Source organism: Pezoporus occidentalis, unplaced genomic scaffold (genome assembly GCF_034315485.1).
Source record: "Pezoporus occidentalis ecotype Australia unplaced genomic scaffold, CSIRO_AGI_Poc_V1 ctg34, whole genome shotgun sequence".
NCBI classification, from domain to species: domain Eukaryota; kingdom Metazoa; phylum Chordata; class Aves; order Psittaciformes; family Psittacidae; genus Pezoporus; species Pezoporus occidentalis.
The window spans coordinates 2886095-2904078 of record NW_026915376.1 but is presented as its reverse complement, the minus strand read 5'-3'; the positions used below and the strand labels follow the sequence as shown (position 1 = coordinate 2904078).

The following is a 17984-nucleotide window of genomic DNA, read 5'->3' as shown; positions in this document are numbered from 1 at the left end:
GAGCCAAAAGCGCTTATATTTTGACTGTAGCATTTCGTAATGTTGAAAAGTAGTCAAGTACGTGGGCTATCATGCTAAACTGAATGTCTCATGAAAACCTTAGCAGGTTTAAAACACTATTTCTGGCCTTAGGTTTTAAAAAATTGCAAGGTCTTATGAAACCTAAACTGTACTTCAAGCTTTATGTATTGGAATAGTCTCATATTAATGATGCTGATGTTTTGTCATGTATTTCTTAATATGTACATTTTCCTGTGAACAGAATCTAAAAATCTAAAAAACTGTGCTTTAGCAAATGGCCAATATAAAACATTCCTTTACAGGTTCTTTTGCAAAATAGATTGTATAAGTAGTACAGTGGCACAGGACAATATTTATTCCAAAACTGAGAAGCAAACCTAAAGACTTTTGAGATATACATCTCAAAAGAATATAAATATATATATACATGTTATTATTATAGGTAGCTCAGTTGTCTTGGATTGAAAAGAAAGTAGCTGCTGCTCTCTTTGGGACTCCACCAACTTCAACAGTAGAAGAAGCATTGCAGAATTTCCTTAAGGTAAGTCCTAGCCAAGGGTTTTCCTGTGTGACTGTTTACCAGCTGCTATATGTGACTGTTGTCAAGATGTCTTCTCAACAGATTATGTTCAGTAGTTATAAATCCTGGGCTCTCCTAAATACCAGAGCTCTGTACTAGTAAAGTATTTTTTTCTTTTCTGTTTTAAAATTAGTTTGCAGATGAGTGGCTAGCACCTATTGTCTCTTTCTTTAGTTTTAAGGAATTCTTCAGTGACTTGACACGTTTAATATTTATTGGACTTAATGTGAGATGAATGTAGCGGAGTTACGTATGCTGTTGAAACTAACCATAGCAATAACCAATGATTTGCCCATTTCCGTAGGAGGGTTAACATAAGCAAGGAAGACTTTGACATTGTGACACTCCTTTTTTTCTGAACTGAAGCTCTTTCCATTGAATTTCAGTAGAAGCCTTTCTTATTTGGGGAGGTGAAATTACCTTTATAGTGAAATAGAAAACTCTTGTCATATAGGTCTGTGTTCCTGGCCATTCTACTTCAATGCACAGTTATGAGAAAACAGCACATGAATAAAATAAATCTGTCTTTCAGTGGTTTTTATATGAATAATTTCTAAATCTGGAGCTGAAAAATACAGGTTTTTCACTTGACTGAATTCAAAGCATAAACTTCCATTGTTGCAATTGTTTTCAGACAGTTTCTCAAAGGAATTGAACAAGCATACTTTACTCACTATCAAAAGTACTTACTCTCTGTGCTTTTAGTATATTTAAAGATGGAATGATCTCCTGAATTTTTGATAACACAATATGTTACCGTCTTCTCAGTTTAAGAGATCTTTAAGGTCAAACTCCAGAGGTGGTAGAAATAATTGGAAGTGTTCCCTTTAGCTTCAGGGCATTTTGTGGTGGCCTGCAGAATAGCTGTGGTTTTAAGTCATCTTCTGCAACAAAAAATAAATTCATGTCTAAGACAACTGTTTGAGTTTCTTTTTCAGTTGCTTGATAATATGCAGTTGCGGTGAAAGCAGCATTGCTTTGGTCAAAGGATTACGGCTACTATAAGTTTCACTGATACAATTTTTCCTCTCTCAGATGCTGTTTGTTGATTAAAGATGCTTCTTGGTTAGTAGATAATTAAGATTCTCATCATTCAAGCTTCTACATCCTTGATGTGTTTTAAAAGGAAGACAATCTTGACATTTTTTAACAATCTGAACTTTTCAGAAGATGATAATGTAAAAAGAAAGGTGAACCTAGAGCTAGAAAGGAAAATAACTATAAAGTTGATGAATGCAGTTCATAACCCATTACACAAATCATGAATAGTTGTTGCTTGTTTATTTCTATAGTTGATTGCTATATTTATGTAAGGAAAGAAATATCTAGAGAGAGCAGTGTCTTACAACCTGCTGTGTAAGTGAATTGATCCAATAGATATTCTATAGAATGATCTGAGATCTTTACAAAGCATGTAGGGAGAGTGGAGAACAAGGAGAATAGAAATGTTTTGTGTTCAATATCGGCACCTCATGTGCCTAGTTTAGGGTTTGAGTTTGGAGTTTTCTTGTTTTCCTGGGATTTTTTTTAAGTGCTAAACAGCAGTACACACAGTAGGGATGATTCAATCTGATGTTTGTGGTATGCAGACCACATAAATCTCATCACACTAGTTTTATGTCTATTTTCTTTCCTGTTTTTTATTATTTAGGCGGAAGAAATGCATCCGGGATATTCCAAATGCAATTATGTGTATTTGGCAAAGGTAACCAAGTTCTTTTAAAAATTACGATTTGTAGACTCTGGTATTTGTTTAGTGGTCTGATTGGAAACAAAACATGGTGTTTTTTTTTTCCCAGTGCTATAAAGATCTTGGCCAGAAAAACAATGCACTGAAGTACTGTGATTCTGCACTGTCGATTCTTTCAGTTACTAATGAGGTGAGTTCTAAGAATGATAACTTGTTCTCTTGTGACTGCTGTCTTGTCTTTGGCGCCCATTATTGCACTGTCAGTAATAACGTAACATTTCAATTTTTCTTCTAAACACAGAACCTTCCTTTTTCCTCCACTCTCTGTTGGCTCATTTACAGTTGTCTATATCAACAGCTTTAAAAAAAATCTTTGGGAGCTGTCAAGGACTTGTCTGTGTCAGCAATTGAATTGCACTCTTTGTATTCAGCCCATTTCATTGGACTATCTTAAGCATAAACAGTTGAGTGTGTCACTCTAGCTGTACTGAAATTTTGCCCTAGACCTACTGTTTCTTAGTTGAAAGCATTCCAGATTTTGTCGCACAATCTCTCCTCCTAAAGCCTCTGGTTTGTGATTCTTGTCAAGGCCTCCAGGGCAGTGTGTTAGCTGCAGCAGAGGTAGTTAAGACTGCCTTTGTCCTCACCCACAGTGAAGCTAAGGAGGCACAGTTCTTCCAGTTACATTTGCTGAAACATAGTTTATTCTAAGAGATTATTAGATTCCTTTTTAGGCCCTTTAGAGTATTTTTAGTATGTGGACACAACATTTCTGCAGATATTTGAGAAATTTTAAGTGATATAATTTCTCAAATATAAACCAAGTCATGGCAGGAAGGTTCACTCTGATCTCATGTAGAAGCAAGTTCCATAATTACTGACCTATGACTGGAAATGTCTTACCATCCTACAGCGTGACAAGTTCAGACCTGAGCTTTGTCAGCCTAAGGGACCCCCTTTGAGCACAGCAGATGTGGTAGGGAGAGTGAAAGGTGATTCCAGAGACGAATTGGCCCTATCCAATGTGATTCTTTGAAGTTCAGGGAAAAGACCATTAAATAGCTCTGTAACTTGATTGACAATAAATGCTGTGTGGAGCACTAACATGTTTATGTCAAGTGTTCCTGCTGGGAATAAAGACCACTGCATGCCTCACCAGCAGCTGCTCCTGGGTGGCCTTTATTTTTGGCCCAAGTTACAGTATGTACCAATCATATATTAAGCAATCACTGCTTAAGTTCAGTGTTTCTTTGAATATGTATTGATACAGATATAAATAATCTCTTAACTCTAATTTATTCTTTACTTACTGTTGAAATGTACCTTCAGCTTGCCTATTGCAGAGCACAGAAAAGACTGCTATACATTATCCTTCATTTAGTACCTTACATCTTTGCATAAAAGGTAGGACTAGGGGTGTCAGGGAAAGAGCATACAACTGAAATCGGCTGTGCTCAGCCTGTTTTGTATATATCTGCACTGACTGTGCTGGTGATTTTCTTATTTTTCCTGTATTCAACTTACTACAGGCCTGGTAATCTTGCAATGAGCTCTTAAGATACCTGGTAAAATTGCAAACAAACATGTATTACAAAAGTTCTGATCACAGTATCACAGTATGCTAGAGATTGGAAGGGACCTCGAAAGATCATCTAGTCCAATCCCCCTGCTGGAGCAGGAACACCTAGATAATGTTACACAGGAATGTGTCCAGGCGGGTTTTGAATGTCCCTAGGGAAGGAGACTCCACAACCTCCCTGGGCAGCCTGTTCCAGTGTTCCGCCACCCTCACTGAGAAGAAGTTTCTTCTCAAGTTTAAGTGGAACCTTTTGTGTTCCAGTTTGTACCCATTACCCCTTGTCCTATCATTGTTTGCCACTGAGTAGAGCCTGGCTCCATCCTCGTGACACTCCCCCTTTATATATTTATAGACACTCTGATGGGCAAAAGACTGCCTGTGTTTAGTAAACTGCAAGTCATTCAATATATTCATAGAGACTCCTTGAAAAAGCATAGACATAGTTTAGATTTGGTCTCATCTTTGCTAACAGTAGCCAGACAAAATTTTAGTGACCGAAGGTAGTTGCTGAGGCTTCCCCTATAGTCGGTGGAGAGAGAGAGATGGGTCAGGTTCCCCATCCTGCCTCCCTCTGTCCCCTGATGGCAGAGAGAGATTAGATGTAGAGACAGGTGTAAGCTGTGTACCTGAGACACCTGGCTTCTAGACTGTGCAGCTGATGGGATGTGAATCCTGCCCCTAAATTCCAGTGTCATCAGTCTAAACATAAGCTGGAGTTCAGTGTGTCCTCAGACACCTGGAAGGGCTTAGTCCGTGGTAAAAGGAATCACATTCTTGAAGGACTGTCAGACCTGAGGAAGAAGGAGGACTCTGAGGTAAGAACAGGAATTTGGGAGCAATGTGAAGGGATTGCCATCCAGAGGGACCTTGACACGCTTGTAAGGTGGGCTGATGCCAACCTCATGAAGTTTAACCATTAAGTGCAAGGTCCTACACCTGGGTCAGAGCAATCCCAGGCACAGCTACAGGCTGGGCAGAGAAGAGATTCAGAGCAGCCCTGTGGAGAAGGACTTGGGGGTGTTGGTCGATGAGAAGATGAACATGAGCAGGCTTCAGTGTGTACTCGCAACCCAGAAAGCCAACCGTATCCTGGGCTGCATCAAAAGGAGCGTGGCCAGCAGGTCGAAGGAGGTGATCCTGCCCCTCTACTCTGCTCTTGTGAGACCTCACTTGGAGTATTGTGTGCAGTTCTCGTGTCCTCAACATAAAAAAGGACATGGAACTGTTGGAACAAGTGCAGAGGAGGGCCACGAGGATGATCAGGGGACTGGAGCACCTCCCGTATGAAGACAGGCTGAGGAAGTTGGGGCTGTTCAGCCTGGAGAAGAGAAGGCTGCATGGAGACCTCATAGCAGCCTTCCAGTATCTGAAGGGGAGCTATAAGGATGCTGGGGAGGGACTCTTCATTAGGGACTGTAGCGATAGGACAAGGGGTAATGGGTTAAAACTTAAACAGGGAAAGTTTCAATTGGATATAAGGAAGAAGTTCTTTACTGTAAGGGTGGTGAGGCACTGGAATGGGTTGCCCAGGGAAGTTGTGAATGCTCCATCCCCGGTGTGTTCAAGGCCGGGTTGGACAGAGCCTTGGGTGACATGGTTTAGTGTGAGGTGTCCCTGCCCATGGCAGGGGGGTTGGAACTAGGTGATCTTAAGGTCCTTTCCAACCCTAACTATTCTATGATTCTAAAAAAAAGCAGTCAGCACAAGGTAAAACCAAGTGCATGTGTGAAGGAATTACTGTAAAATGGAGATCTGGAATACAAACTGCTGATATGAAATGTTACCTCAAGTCCCATCTGAATTAGAATATTATGTTTTGGTTTTGTTATTGTATTAGAGAAAGACTATCACTGACTGGGGGGGAAACATGTTGGAACTGAAGTCGTTTAGGGCTTGAACTGTATGTAGGAATAACATTTAGTCCAGTCAGTTTAAGGGAGGGAAGAGACTGTAATAAAACCAAAGATACGTTGGGGAGATAGTAATAAACAGATGCTGATAAAGTGCCTGAATTGATTACAGCCCTGTAAAAGATGGTTTGAAAAAGAAAACGCAGGTCAGCAGCGTTACGAGGATTTCTTTGTTAGCCGCAGCACAGGATTGCAAGGTTGTCAGCACCATGGTGTGTTGTCACAGTCATGCAAAATCCATCATTCCCATGTGTAATCACAGTTTCTCGTGTCAGTTTTCTATTATTCTTCAGGCAGGGGAATTTCTGTATTGTTTTTAAATGTTGGCTTCTACTGGGAAACATGTATATGTATAAAGGCATAAAATCAGGAGCAGACTGAGAAACAAAAGTTGCTGGAAAGGTGCCACATTGAGGAAATGTATAGTATTTCATGATACAAATCATCCCACAGTATAAGTATGAAAAATAATAGTAGACAATGGTTTACTTTTTATTGCTTCTGAGCATCCACAGTTTCCAGTGATTTCAGTGGGAACCAGAGGTGCTCAGCATCAGTAAAATAGCCCATAGCTCATTTTAAACCTCTGGTCAAATTCTCAGCTGGTCTAACTCAGGGCACTTCTTTGACACTTTGTCTAGGATTCATTTCATGTAACATTTCAAGTTAAGTGATACGATTTTTGTCTTGAATGTTGTATTGCATCCAGTATCCCTTCTGTGCATCTGTTCTACCACTTAGAGAATATGTTTTTAATTCAAGGGGTGGAGGGGCTTCCAAACAGAGGTAATTCTTCTTAAAAGAGAAAAAAAAGTCAGATGGACAATTTCAACCCTATTATGAACCTGAAAAAAGATACCAAAGAAATCATAAGAGACAAGTTCTGATTGAACGAGTCCTCTAAGTCCTAATACCTGGTTTAAAAAATAGTTTGGCACATTTTTAATAATCAGTCTCTGCATTTTTTAATTTTAACTAATGTTGCAGTACAATGCACTTTTTATCCTCTCTAAACAAAAAACTCTAATGAATTATATGGTCTTTCCTTGGCCATAAATACTGTCATACTGTGGAGTGGTACTTCACTGTTGGAGGTGTACAGGGCATTAAGTTATTTTGCTTTTCTCTGGTTGCTGTCCAGGTGAATAACCTCAGGGTCCTGGGAAACATTCACCCCTTCATTAAAAGAATCCTAATGTTCAGGGCTGCTGTGAGCTATTGTAAAGGGCTTAACAGCTGCTCTGTTTATCTAGTAGATGTTGCATTACCCTTACTGAGACTCATTACTTTGTAGTGCGCTCAAAGCCTTGCTGAGTGTGACTACATGAAGAGCTGTCAAAACCAGATGTGGTGGACTACTGAGGTGGAAAAAAATGGTTTTTTAAAATTTGAAAACATGAGCATTTGTCTTGCATATAGAAAGACAAAATGCGGGGGGTGTGCTTGATTAAACACGTAGAGCTTTGCATGAAAGGGGAATAAGACACTAATTTCTTTTGTTGGGTATTTTCAAGGCTTGAAATTGTAGAAAATGATAATCTGAATGTAGGATTATAAAGTATAATAGGAAAGAAATTGTTTTGTATTTGCTCATCTGGAGATGAGCATTGGCATGGGAGTGAACTCTGTGCCTGTAGGACCAGTAAGCTCACCATAAAGGGATTTAACAGGCTAACAGAGAAAGTGATTAAAATGTCAAGGTTCTGGTCTCTATGACATTATTTGAAGATAAGTCTAAAAAGCAGCAGTTACATTACAAAAACTATAGTCTTGGAAGAGCCGAAGACAGCAAAGCAGGAAGAACGCAAAGCAAATCTATTTTCACTGAGAGCTGCTGAAAGTCTAACTTAAATTACAGATAAAAATTTCCTTGAAGCTGAGTATGTATTTTATAAAATTATTGGTGACTAAAAAAACCCAATAATGGTTTCAAAAACAATCCCTCCTTCCCTGCGATTACAAATTAAGGCAATTCAGAGTTGAAATTGACAAGTGGGAGAGATTTAGATAGTACAGAAATTGACCACTATGGTATTCACTTCTTACAGGTGATAGAATGGCAGGAAGCAGAGACTTGTTAAAGACTCTGCCTTCAGCCTCAGTGACATTTGAAACTCTAGGAAAGCCCACATGAAGGAGGAGGTAAATATAATAATGGGCAGGAACAATGGCTGAATGTTTGTGCAAGAATGCAGCTGCTGAGGAGAAAGCATGCCTGTAAGATTTCCTTACTTTTTTTTTCTTTTTTCATCACCACCATTGATCTCCTCGGTCATTAATTTCCATTTCTCATATTGTCCATAAGGAAATGAGTGGGGATACAGAGGGATGGAAGAGAAGGCAGAGTATAAACTCCAACACCCATCTGTTGTTTCTATTACAACAGACCATTTGTATACCTGTATATTTTCCACAGCAGATTTTTCAAGAAATCCCTGCTCTAGCTACCATAGACTAGTTGTATGTAGCAGGCCTTGCGGTGATATTTCTAACAGATCTCATTTGAAACTGCTGTGGTAATCTGTCCTTCTAAATAAGATTTGAAGGAGAAAAATGTAATGTACTTTTAAAGTGAAGGGTACAAATTATGACTTGTTTGTGAAAAAAAATACTCATGGAAACTATGTGAATAGTTTGAGTTAAGCTCAAAAATGGTTTTGTTTTCTCATCAAAAGGAACATTTACTTTCTCAATATCATCAGCTCAGTATGTTTTCAGAGGATATTTATTCCTTTAGATTTCATGCACATTTGTTCTCCAAATGCTAAGGAAAAGCCGGTGGTGCTTCAATTACAAAATAAGTATTCAGATTTGTGTTCATTTTGAATTCCAGGCTGTTGTTTTCCTCCTAATAATGTTTGTGGAGTTGAACAAGAATTTCCCAATAGCTACCACCAACCTAAAATGAAAGTATCTTTTGAATATATTTTTAAAAACTATTCCTTAATCACTGTTTTTACACTGAATCTGTATGCTTCTAGCTCAGGCAATGGGTCTTTTAAAAACTCACTATAAAGAGATCAGATTTCAAACTTTAAAATGCTGGTAAAAATAAGACATTTGTAAGAGAGCTGCTAAAAGATTTTGAGACCTCCTGTATTTTACATTATTTTGCACTTCAGAGAATACAGTCTGTTTTTCTCTGATTTTTCCATCTACATGTTTTTGAAGTTCTTGCCAAAAGGTTTGTTTGTGTTGTCTGCTTATTCTTTCTCCCGCTCCAAAAATAATTCCAAAAAATGACTCAGATTTTTTTTTTTGTAGTGTAATAGTTTCATAGATAAGGATAAAGTCTATCCTAATAAATATTGAGTTTATTATATTTATGATTTAATCCACTAGTATCACAAAGTACTCATTTCAACATCCTAGCAAAGGTAACACAGTTTTAGCATACACATCTTAGCACAGCAAGACTGATCAACAGGCGATTCCTCAAAGCATGGAGTGTTATCTTCTATGCTGGTGTGCTGGCAATGCAGGCGCAGAGTGGGAAAAATATTCACAGAGGTGGGGGTGCACTGCAGGATGAGGAGGTTCAGAACTGGTTTCCTATTTATGTAGAGTGGCCAGAGGAAGTCAGGCTTCCAGGAGTTTGAAATATGTTGTCTCAGAGTCAATATACAGGGTGAAAGAAAGCCTCAACAGGCATCTTCCTGAAGGGGCTGTAACTGGGCTAATCATGTTCAAGCTGTTTCAGTGATGACTGCACAGAAAGTGCTGTAGGTCCCAGCATGGTGGGGTCAGCAGCTGGACAGAAAGAGGGAAATGTCTTAAACACCAAAAGGTCCACACTGTGAACAATAGGAAAAGGAAACCAGAAACTTAGTCTTTTAAGTTGAAAAGAACTAGGTGGATAAAAATTTTACATGACTATTAATTATTCTAAATTAAATTCTGCCGTTCTGTAATTCTTCAGCAGTCGTCAAACTTTATTCACAGTCTTCTGGTGCAAAATAGTGTTTTTCCCTCTACTTGAAGGATAATCAGAAAATGTGAAATTACTATCAGCTATGCATTTTAAAGCTGTGCTTGCCTTGATCCTAAAAGCTTTGAGAAGTCACAGTTCTTCCTCAGAGGAAGATACTGAAAATAACGAAAGAACATGAAATGCCCTAACTTGTGACATACAGCTGTCATATAGGAGGTTGCATTGGTTTATTGAAATATCTAAAGGGAAAAATAGTATTCTGCAATTATATGCAATTTAATGCCCTACTACAGTCACACCATCTGTGAGAGTCTGTCATGAAGCTGTGAAGGGAGAGCGTATAACTGTGTATGATTTAAATTGTCCACAAGAGCTATTGCTCTTTAATTAGCAATCACTGTGCATGTTTTGGAGTCTCTTCTGTTGCAGTCCAGGATTTCTCCTGGAGCTGCGACAGAATGATACAGCTGTACCCGAAAGCAGGAGTGGCTCTCAGCACCTCATTGCTGTTACCACATATCAGAGCACAGCTTTGGACAAGCCTGGCAGCCCAGCTCATTTAACACACCATGCAGGCCCGCTGACTTCAGTGAAACCCTACGGGCTGCATGTCAGCTTGGGATCTGGCAGCAGTTGCACACAATTATGTTTTAGTTGGCCAGTGTAACCATTTTGGTTGCGGTCATGGGGGTGTATCATTCTGTGTTGACAGTTGGGACTTTGTCAATGAGTGCACATATGTGCAGTGCCTGGGTTGAATGTGTTTAGTGCATAAGGAAATAATTAGCAGAGATGGAAGGTAAAATCATTATCTTTCTGTCTCTGCTTTAATTGCCGTTTTAATTTTTACATGCATATTTATATGTGTATGTCTGTGTATACATTTATCAGTAAATTTTTCAGCAGACATTAACTGTCAAAATATGGAATACCTCCAGTTAAAGCCAACATTCCCTGTTTCCCACTAGCTCTCTCTTCCCTCTTGCTCTTGTTCTCAACTCCCTCTCTTCCCTTCTTCAGTCTCTGGCCTCCCAGGTCTTTTTTTCCTGTGCATATTCCCTGTGGATGATGAAACATAAAAGAAAAACAACTAAATAGAAAGAAGGGAAAATATAGTCACTGACCCTGTAATTTGAATACCTTTTGTGTAGCAGTTTGCAGAACATTTTGAACTCCTATTCAACTCTGAAAATGATATGAGAAGTGTTTAATAAATGTAAGCCTTGACAGTCGAAAGTCAAGTTTGGAAAATGACTGTGTATTCAGCCAGTGCTGAGCTAAGCCTCAGGGTGAACAAATGGGTCTGACACAAATATGTTTCATTCCTCCTGTGACTTGCACCTCTTCCTCTCCTTGCCATCTTCTAAAGGGAGATCAAAGCCTTAAAAAAAAAAAAACAAAACAACACAAAAACAAAAAAAACCAAACACAAACAGAACACCCTCTTCCCCCAGAAAACCACAGGTCCAAAAATCAGTGAAGAAGAGAGCTGGCCAAGTACAGGATTTATGGCTTTGTCTTCCCATTAACAGTCAAACTTCAGGCATTAATGAAGTTTTCATTCTTAAAACTAGAGACTGGTACACTGAACAGAGTTGTGGCTTCTCTCTCCTTCTAGCATGACATACCTCTTGGTCTGGAAGGACTCTATCCAAAGGTGACATAATAATTCACTGGCCATTCTCAGTTTTGTTTTTAATGCCATTACTGGTTTATTGTTTTTCAGTGCTTTTGACATCTGAGTTCTTACTGACTGGAAGCTGCTGGCTCAATTAACGCAGCCCGTTAAGTAGTTTGCAGCAATAGTTCTTTTTGCTTATACTGATAGAGTCTTGTTTGGAACTAGCAACTCTGGCGTCCAGAGGTTGGACGCTTTGCACGTTTGCGGTTTCTTCTCCAACTAGATCTTAGAACAATCATGGGTTTGTTCATTCTTTTTCCTAAACCCAGTGGAAGATTCAGGGAAGATTGCCTAATGTTTTTGGGACCCTTGCAACTCGTTAAAGCTCATTGCCCAATATAATCCTTTGCTTCTAAGGAGAGAGACAATTATACAAAATCTTTTGGAGATATGTTTTTTAAATGCTGTATCTTTCAAAGTGTGTAAAGAATCCTATCAACCCATGAAATGCCAAACACCCTTGAGAGATGAGAAAATAATTTTTGGCTTAGAAAAGTGTGAAAAGTAGGATCAGATACACTGAAACCTTGGTTCAGTGTATTTTCTTAATAGCAAGGGACAATAGCTGTCTTTTTACTGTTTTGCTTAATGGAGTTAGAATAGTTTTCACAAGTTGACCACAGTCAGTACAGAAGAGAATGTATTTTTCCTGAATTAATCAGTATATTGATACAAATTTTGAATTTCCCAGTTCTTGTTGAAAGCCACAGCCTGGTGCTCCAGGCAGCCTGTGGTGATGTGGAGCTTAAGGGGTGCCGAATTCAGTGTGACATTTCCTTCTGTTAGAGTATTTTGGCAACAGCTTACTGGCTTTGCAGTGTGTGCCTTTTAAGGCCTCTGATAAATGATTAGGCAGATAGTTTAGCCTGTTGTTGCCAGTGGGAGTAAGGCAGCAACTCCAAGAGAAGTGTCCAGCTAATGTATTAATGGCTTAATCCAGACCAATAATATAATATGGTTTGACATGTCTGGCATATGGTTTCTATCATTTCAATATTCTTCCCTATTCCTCCATGACATTATAGACAACTAACCAAAATAAAGAGAAGCAGGAATTTCTTCACCCATAAAATGTATTTTAAAATGTCCTGTATTTTGTTCCAGCTCTTTGGTTGATTGGATGATGAAGTGATCCTGAAATTCAGTGATTACTTCACTGTCTGTCTACAGTATTTTCTTTCAGAATTGCCTCTTTTGTTATCTGGGAAATAAATACTCATCTCTGTCATTAGAAATACTTGCACAAAATTTGTGACATGCAAGTGCTTTTCAGTTGCACTGCTAAGTACACATGGGTGCATGTTACTGGGTGTTTGGACCCTTACCAGCCTGCAGGTACAAGGTGCTGACTTTTTAGAAATGCGGTTTTAAACCAAGGTGCATTTTGCAAATAGAGGTTCTGCAGTGGTAAGTAAAGCAAACGGATTATATCCAGGAAGCATTTTAAAAACTCAGTAGAATAATGGAGTTTTTGTACTGTGGTTACATGTTCATATGCATGTACCTCTTTTCGAATGGATTATACATGGAATAGCTAAAACATATGTCACTGGTTACCTGTGACTAAGAGTCTGTGAGCTGGATTTGGTTTACAGAAAGCCCTGTGCAAACGTGTGCACTTAAGCATCAACCTGAAAGGAGCCTTTCCCTTCTGTCCTAGGAAGTATAATACAGTGTTGGCTCTGAGCACAGCATATTACTTGCCTCTTGCTCCACCACTGGGTTCTCTCTGCTATGAGCCCAGTACCGTAGGCAGAGCTCACTAACACCGGTATGGAAGGTACTGAGGGTGTAGTCCATCCATGCTGGTTATTAGAGGTAGGTATGGCTGTATGCACCAAAACTACAATCTGACTGATGTCATTAATTGCATTTCCCAATATTTTCTTGTCAACTGCATAATAAATCATTAGAAACATCATAGAAATGTCTTTAGTAAACCTGCACACATTTGGATTGCAAGATTGCGTGAAGTATAAGGCAAGGCAGTACTTCCTGCAAAGTACACCAGTAAAAGTTATGGCCTAAGCTAAAAGGCTTGCTGGTCTGCTAAGAAGGCTATTTGTGGCTAACCTTATAAGTGCTTTAACAGAGCTGTAAAGAGAGGGCTGCCATCTGGCTCTTGTTTTCACTTCAAACTTTACTTTTGCATTCACTTAGAAATTAACTTACTATGCAGTCTTTACGTTCTGTGGCAGTTACACTTGTGTGTTATGTCTGTTAGTAAAGAAATGTGGATAGGTGCATATTATACAAATGAAGGGATTTATCCCATCTAAGTTCATGCATGATTGTCTGTTTCTTTCAGGATAAAGAGGCCCAGAAAGACTTAGAGGCTTTACTTCTCACACTGAGGCTGTGACACTACGTGCTTTTTAACTCTTCATGCTGTGATAAAATTGCAAAACTGAGAATCTACAGTGACTGGGAACTGTGGGTGAATTCCAGCTGAGTGAATGGGAAAACTGTCATTGATTTTGGTTGGTTTGGATCATGGCATTTAAGCATCCGGTGATTATGTTATGAAAATGATGGATTCATTTTTTATTATTTATAATCTCATACTGAAGTTTAATTTTAAATTGCTGACACTGTGAGTCTGATTCTCTGAACATGAAGTCCACTGCTGGCAATGGACATACTGGGGGTTAGAAAGCAAAATGCATAGATCTCACTCTTTGTAAGATTAATTGACTAGTATGCGATGCCAGCATAGAACTGTCTGTAGCAAAACCAAACAAATGTTTCTATAGTAAATTATATTTGTATCAACTAATTTACGTAGATGTGTACAGAAGAAAATCATGAATGCCTATGTTTACACATTTTCCTCTACTATTATAAAATTAGAATCTTGTTGAAGTTAAAGCTGTTGCCTCCACAAAGCTCTTTTTACTTTAAACCTACTGTCAGTTTTAAATGAAAATGTGAAAACTTTACAAATTAAATACTAAAATTTTATTTTATTTGCAATATGAAGTACAATATTAAAAATCAGACCAATTGAAATGAAGTGTTTAAGATCAATCTGTTGCAGCTGTGGTGTTTAATGGATTTGTTACTGGACCTCCATCAAGTTTGTGAATCCTGGCTTTTTCTCTTTGAACAGTTGGCTAGCATGGTGGCACCAGTGTGTCTCTGGAGAATCTAGTCGACCATGTGACCGTCACTGACCATTATATCCTCTCTATATATAGCTTAACTTGTACTAGCCTAATTAAAGGCTTCCTACTTCCATCTGAGCATGTAGGACAGCAGTGTTTTCAATAAAATCTAACAGGTAGAGAACTAATATAGTTCACCAACAGACTGACAAAGAATTTACTGAACTCTGTAGAAGAATAAAGGCCTTTACTAAATAAAGAATAAAGGCTTTTATTTCAGGATCTTAATCTAGATGCAGGGAGTGTATCTGGAAGAGCTAAGCATTTCTGGTAAAGGAAATACAATTGGATAAGGATAACTGCACATTGCTTTGACATATTTGATGTGTAGATAACATGGACCAGTTTATGGCTAAGACAAGGAGGACTCATATGGCACCAATATATTGAACTAGCAGTTGGGGCTTTAATTTTGAACAGATGTGGAACAGTGAAATTAGCAAGCAGGAACTACAGTCACCTCAACAAAGATCTAAAAATCGGTCCAATGTGAAGGAGTATGAATACCTGTGACTGAAGCATCTCATAGGTAAGAGTGATTTTAACTACTAACAACAGAAGGCAATAGATACAGTAGACTGGAAGAAGACAAATATGTAGAGTAACATTTGGATTTAGCCTGACTCCATGACTCCTCATAAAATTCAGAGATTTCATAAACCATGGCTGTCTATTTCTTTCAAACATACTCTTTAAAAATACATTTTCAGACATACAAGCATTACTTTCAGATATCTCTGAACAAAATCTGGAAGTTCAGAACTAGTTCTGAATTCTCACTGTTATCTTCATGGTTTTCATTATCCTGATGATCTTCACAAGTTGAAATATGCATTGTAGTAATTTTTAATATTAATTCTGAGGGAAAATAGTTCCTATACCTATTTTTCAATTACAGAGTTCTCTTTTTTTATTTTTTTTAAATTTATTTATATATACACCATTTCAGAGAAAAGGAAAAATACCATATGAGATAAATCATATCAAATAATTCATCTGTGACAGCATAATTGACTTGTGAACAGAGAAGCTGCAGAGGTGACCCATCTTGATTTTGGTAAGGGATTTTTGGTAAAGACAGCTCGTGACATTTTCATTGCCAAAGCAGGAAGCATGGTTTAAATGGATCTACAAGCGTGCTTTGTACTTAGGGTTGTTAGCAATTCATTGTCACCTAGGACAATGTTAGAAGGAGGCCTTTACTTAGATCAATTTTATGCTAATCAATATACTTTATAAAATAAATTGGATTCTGCAATAGATACTTCATTTACAATCATGTATGGCCAATAAAGGCTAAAAGTGTATCAGAGAAATAGATTAGAACAAGAAGTTATTTAATTGTTGAAATTAGGTGACAAGTAAGATTTGCTTCATTCAGGGCAAATAGAAAGTATTGAACTGAACTGAGTAACAGGTAAAGGATGGAAGAGACCTGGCTAATTGTGGTTATTCTATGAAAATGGATATGCAGGTTCTGCTGAGTGGCAAACTAATTGTGGGTCAATAATATAATGTTTTAGTGAAAAACTAGATTTCCTACTAAGCTAAATAAATAAGCATTCCTCATTAAATTCACACAAAATAACCTTTTACTCTAATTACGCCTAATGAGGTTGGAGCTGGAATACTTTATCCAGTTTCAGGCACCGCACTTCAAGGAGCTTGGGGGCTAATTGGAAAGAGTCCAGTGGAGAGAGACAAGAAAGATGAGAGTGCTAGGCAATATAATTTTGTATGTAAAACTGGAAGAATTTGGTTTGTTTAGTCTGCAGGAGCAACGACTAAAGGAATATTCATATTTGTAAAAAGCTGTTACAGTGAAGACAGTAAAAAATACAGAACCAAAAGCTTGTTCCCCAAATCCCCTGTTCATAGGGCAAGAAGTAATTGCCTACCTTTAGATTAGGCATTTGGAGAAATAATCCTGATGGTAGTTTTGTAAGATCCTGCAGTACATTTCCTGAGAACATTATAAAATCAATTACACAGATTTTTAAACAAAGACAACTTTAAACATTGGCAGTGCTTAAGGCACAGTTCATCTTCTGGCAGAGGTTGGACCAGATGACTTCGTAAGATCCCCCCTAGCCTTCTGTCCCTGGAGAGTGCACAGCTCCAGGCCCCCTACAAGCCACAGGCACTCCTGCTGAGTTTCTGCAGTCAGTGGGATTGTGTCTGCACGCACTGGCTCCGCATTTGGGTCCAAACTACCTAATGAATTTGTACTGTGAAACATCTACCATCATGTTTCAGGACTTGAATTTAAAGATAGGCATCATACTGGCCTCAACTATTTATTTATCACACTTGTGGTTTTAATCCACATGTTTAAATTTTTAAAGTAAATTTCTATTTTTTTAAGTGAAATTACCAATTTTTCTTTTCAGCCTTTTGAATTAAGTCCATTCTCCTGTTAAAATTTTTGCTCATTACTAGTTATGTGTAGAATCACAAAGTAACATCTGGGAGAGAAAAGGCTGTTTTTAATTTTAATTCTAAATTGTCTTTCATAGTTTGTAGAAATATTCCTCACACAGGTAGGAAACTGCTGGTTTACACAGACAAGATATTTTGTGGGTTTTAAATTTTTTACTAGTTAGTGTACATAAGCATTCTCAACTTTTCTGTGTTTTTACTTTGCTAATCTGAGAACCTTTATATTTGGAGCATGTTCCCTAAATTGTTCTCTAATTGCTCATTGGAATAAAGCTTTTTCATTTAGTTCTAGGCCTAGGCTGTCTGTTCTCTGTGTCATATCTGCTGGAGAAACAGCAAGCATAGTTCCAGAGGGACATATGTTTTCTTTTTTGTTTAAAATATCCACAAGCAGACATTCACTTCCGTAGTTTTGTCTCCGTGGAGGAGCTAGAAGTTAGCTGTATTAACCCCTGCGGGCCTTGAAGCTGTATGGAGCAGATGGGGCTGCAGGCTGCTGGAAGCCACAGTGCCTTGGCCATGTTGCACAATATTTCCTTCAGCTCTCTCCCTGTGGCATCTCTTCCTTCGTCTTTGCTCCAGTACATGCGCTGTATATTCTCCTAGGGAATTCATCTCTTTATACATTTGTAAAAGGTGGGTTCAGGGGGTCTTTATCTGGTACTTGTGTTTCATTAAAGTTAAAATTACTAGTTCTGCCTTCCTTGGACAACTGAGATACTTTTGATTTCTTGTGGTGAAGCTAAGGGCTCTGTCATTGGATCCTGGTCCCTGTAGGATTGTCCCCCTGCAACAGCAGGCAATCACAAACTTAAGTTATATTGTGGAAATGTTTAAAATGATACACTCTCAAATTACTTTGTTTAAATTATTGTCTTTCCTTTTGCAGAATTTTAGGGTGATTTACTCATTTTTATGTTGTGATATCAATATACTAACTTGTGGAATAAATTAGGAAGCTGCCCAACAGTGGAGAGTAGCTGACAAAT

General features: G+C 38.2%; 1 protein-coding gene and 1 long non-coding RNA gene across 5 annotated transcripts in view; one reads left to right on the top strand and one right to left on the bottom strand.

The window, feature by feature from the left end:
- RMDN2 (regulator of microtubule dynamics 2) overlaps nt 1–14401 on the top strand; it is a 48919-nt gene extending 34518 nt beyond the window's left edge. The window contains exons 7-11 of one of the 4 annotated variants that reach the window (XR_009966811.1): nt 464–562; nt 2253–2306; nt 2401–2481; nt 13053–13210; nt 13701–14401. Coding sequence is in view for 2 of the 4 variants with exons in the window: in XM_062629545.1 (XP_062485529.1) it covers nt 464–562; nt 2253–2306; nt 2401–2481; nt 13701–13754 (288 nt within the window). In the remaining 2 variants the exon portion in view is untranslated. The remainder of the gene's footprint in view (nt 1–463; nt 563–2252; nt 2307–2400; nt 2482–13052; nt 13211–13700) is intronic. The other 3 variants (XR_009966812.1, XM_062629545.1, XM_062629544.1) reach the window with 3 other exon arrangements.
- LOC134169205 (uncharacterized) lies at nt 9077–11510 on the bottom strand. The gene is made up of 2 exons (XR_009966814.1): nt 10644–11510; nt 9077–9530 (listed from the first exon to the last, which is right to left on the bottom strand). It is a non-coding gene; the product is annotated as an uncharacterized LOC134169205 (long non-coding RNA).
- Nucleotides 14402–17984: the final 3583 nt, after the last annotated feature.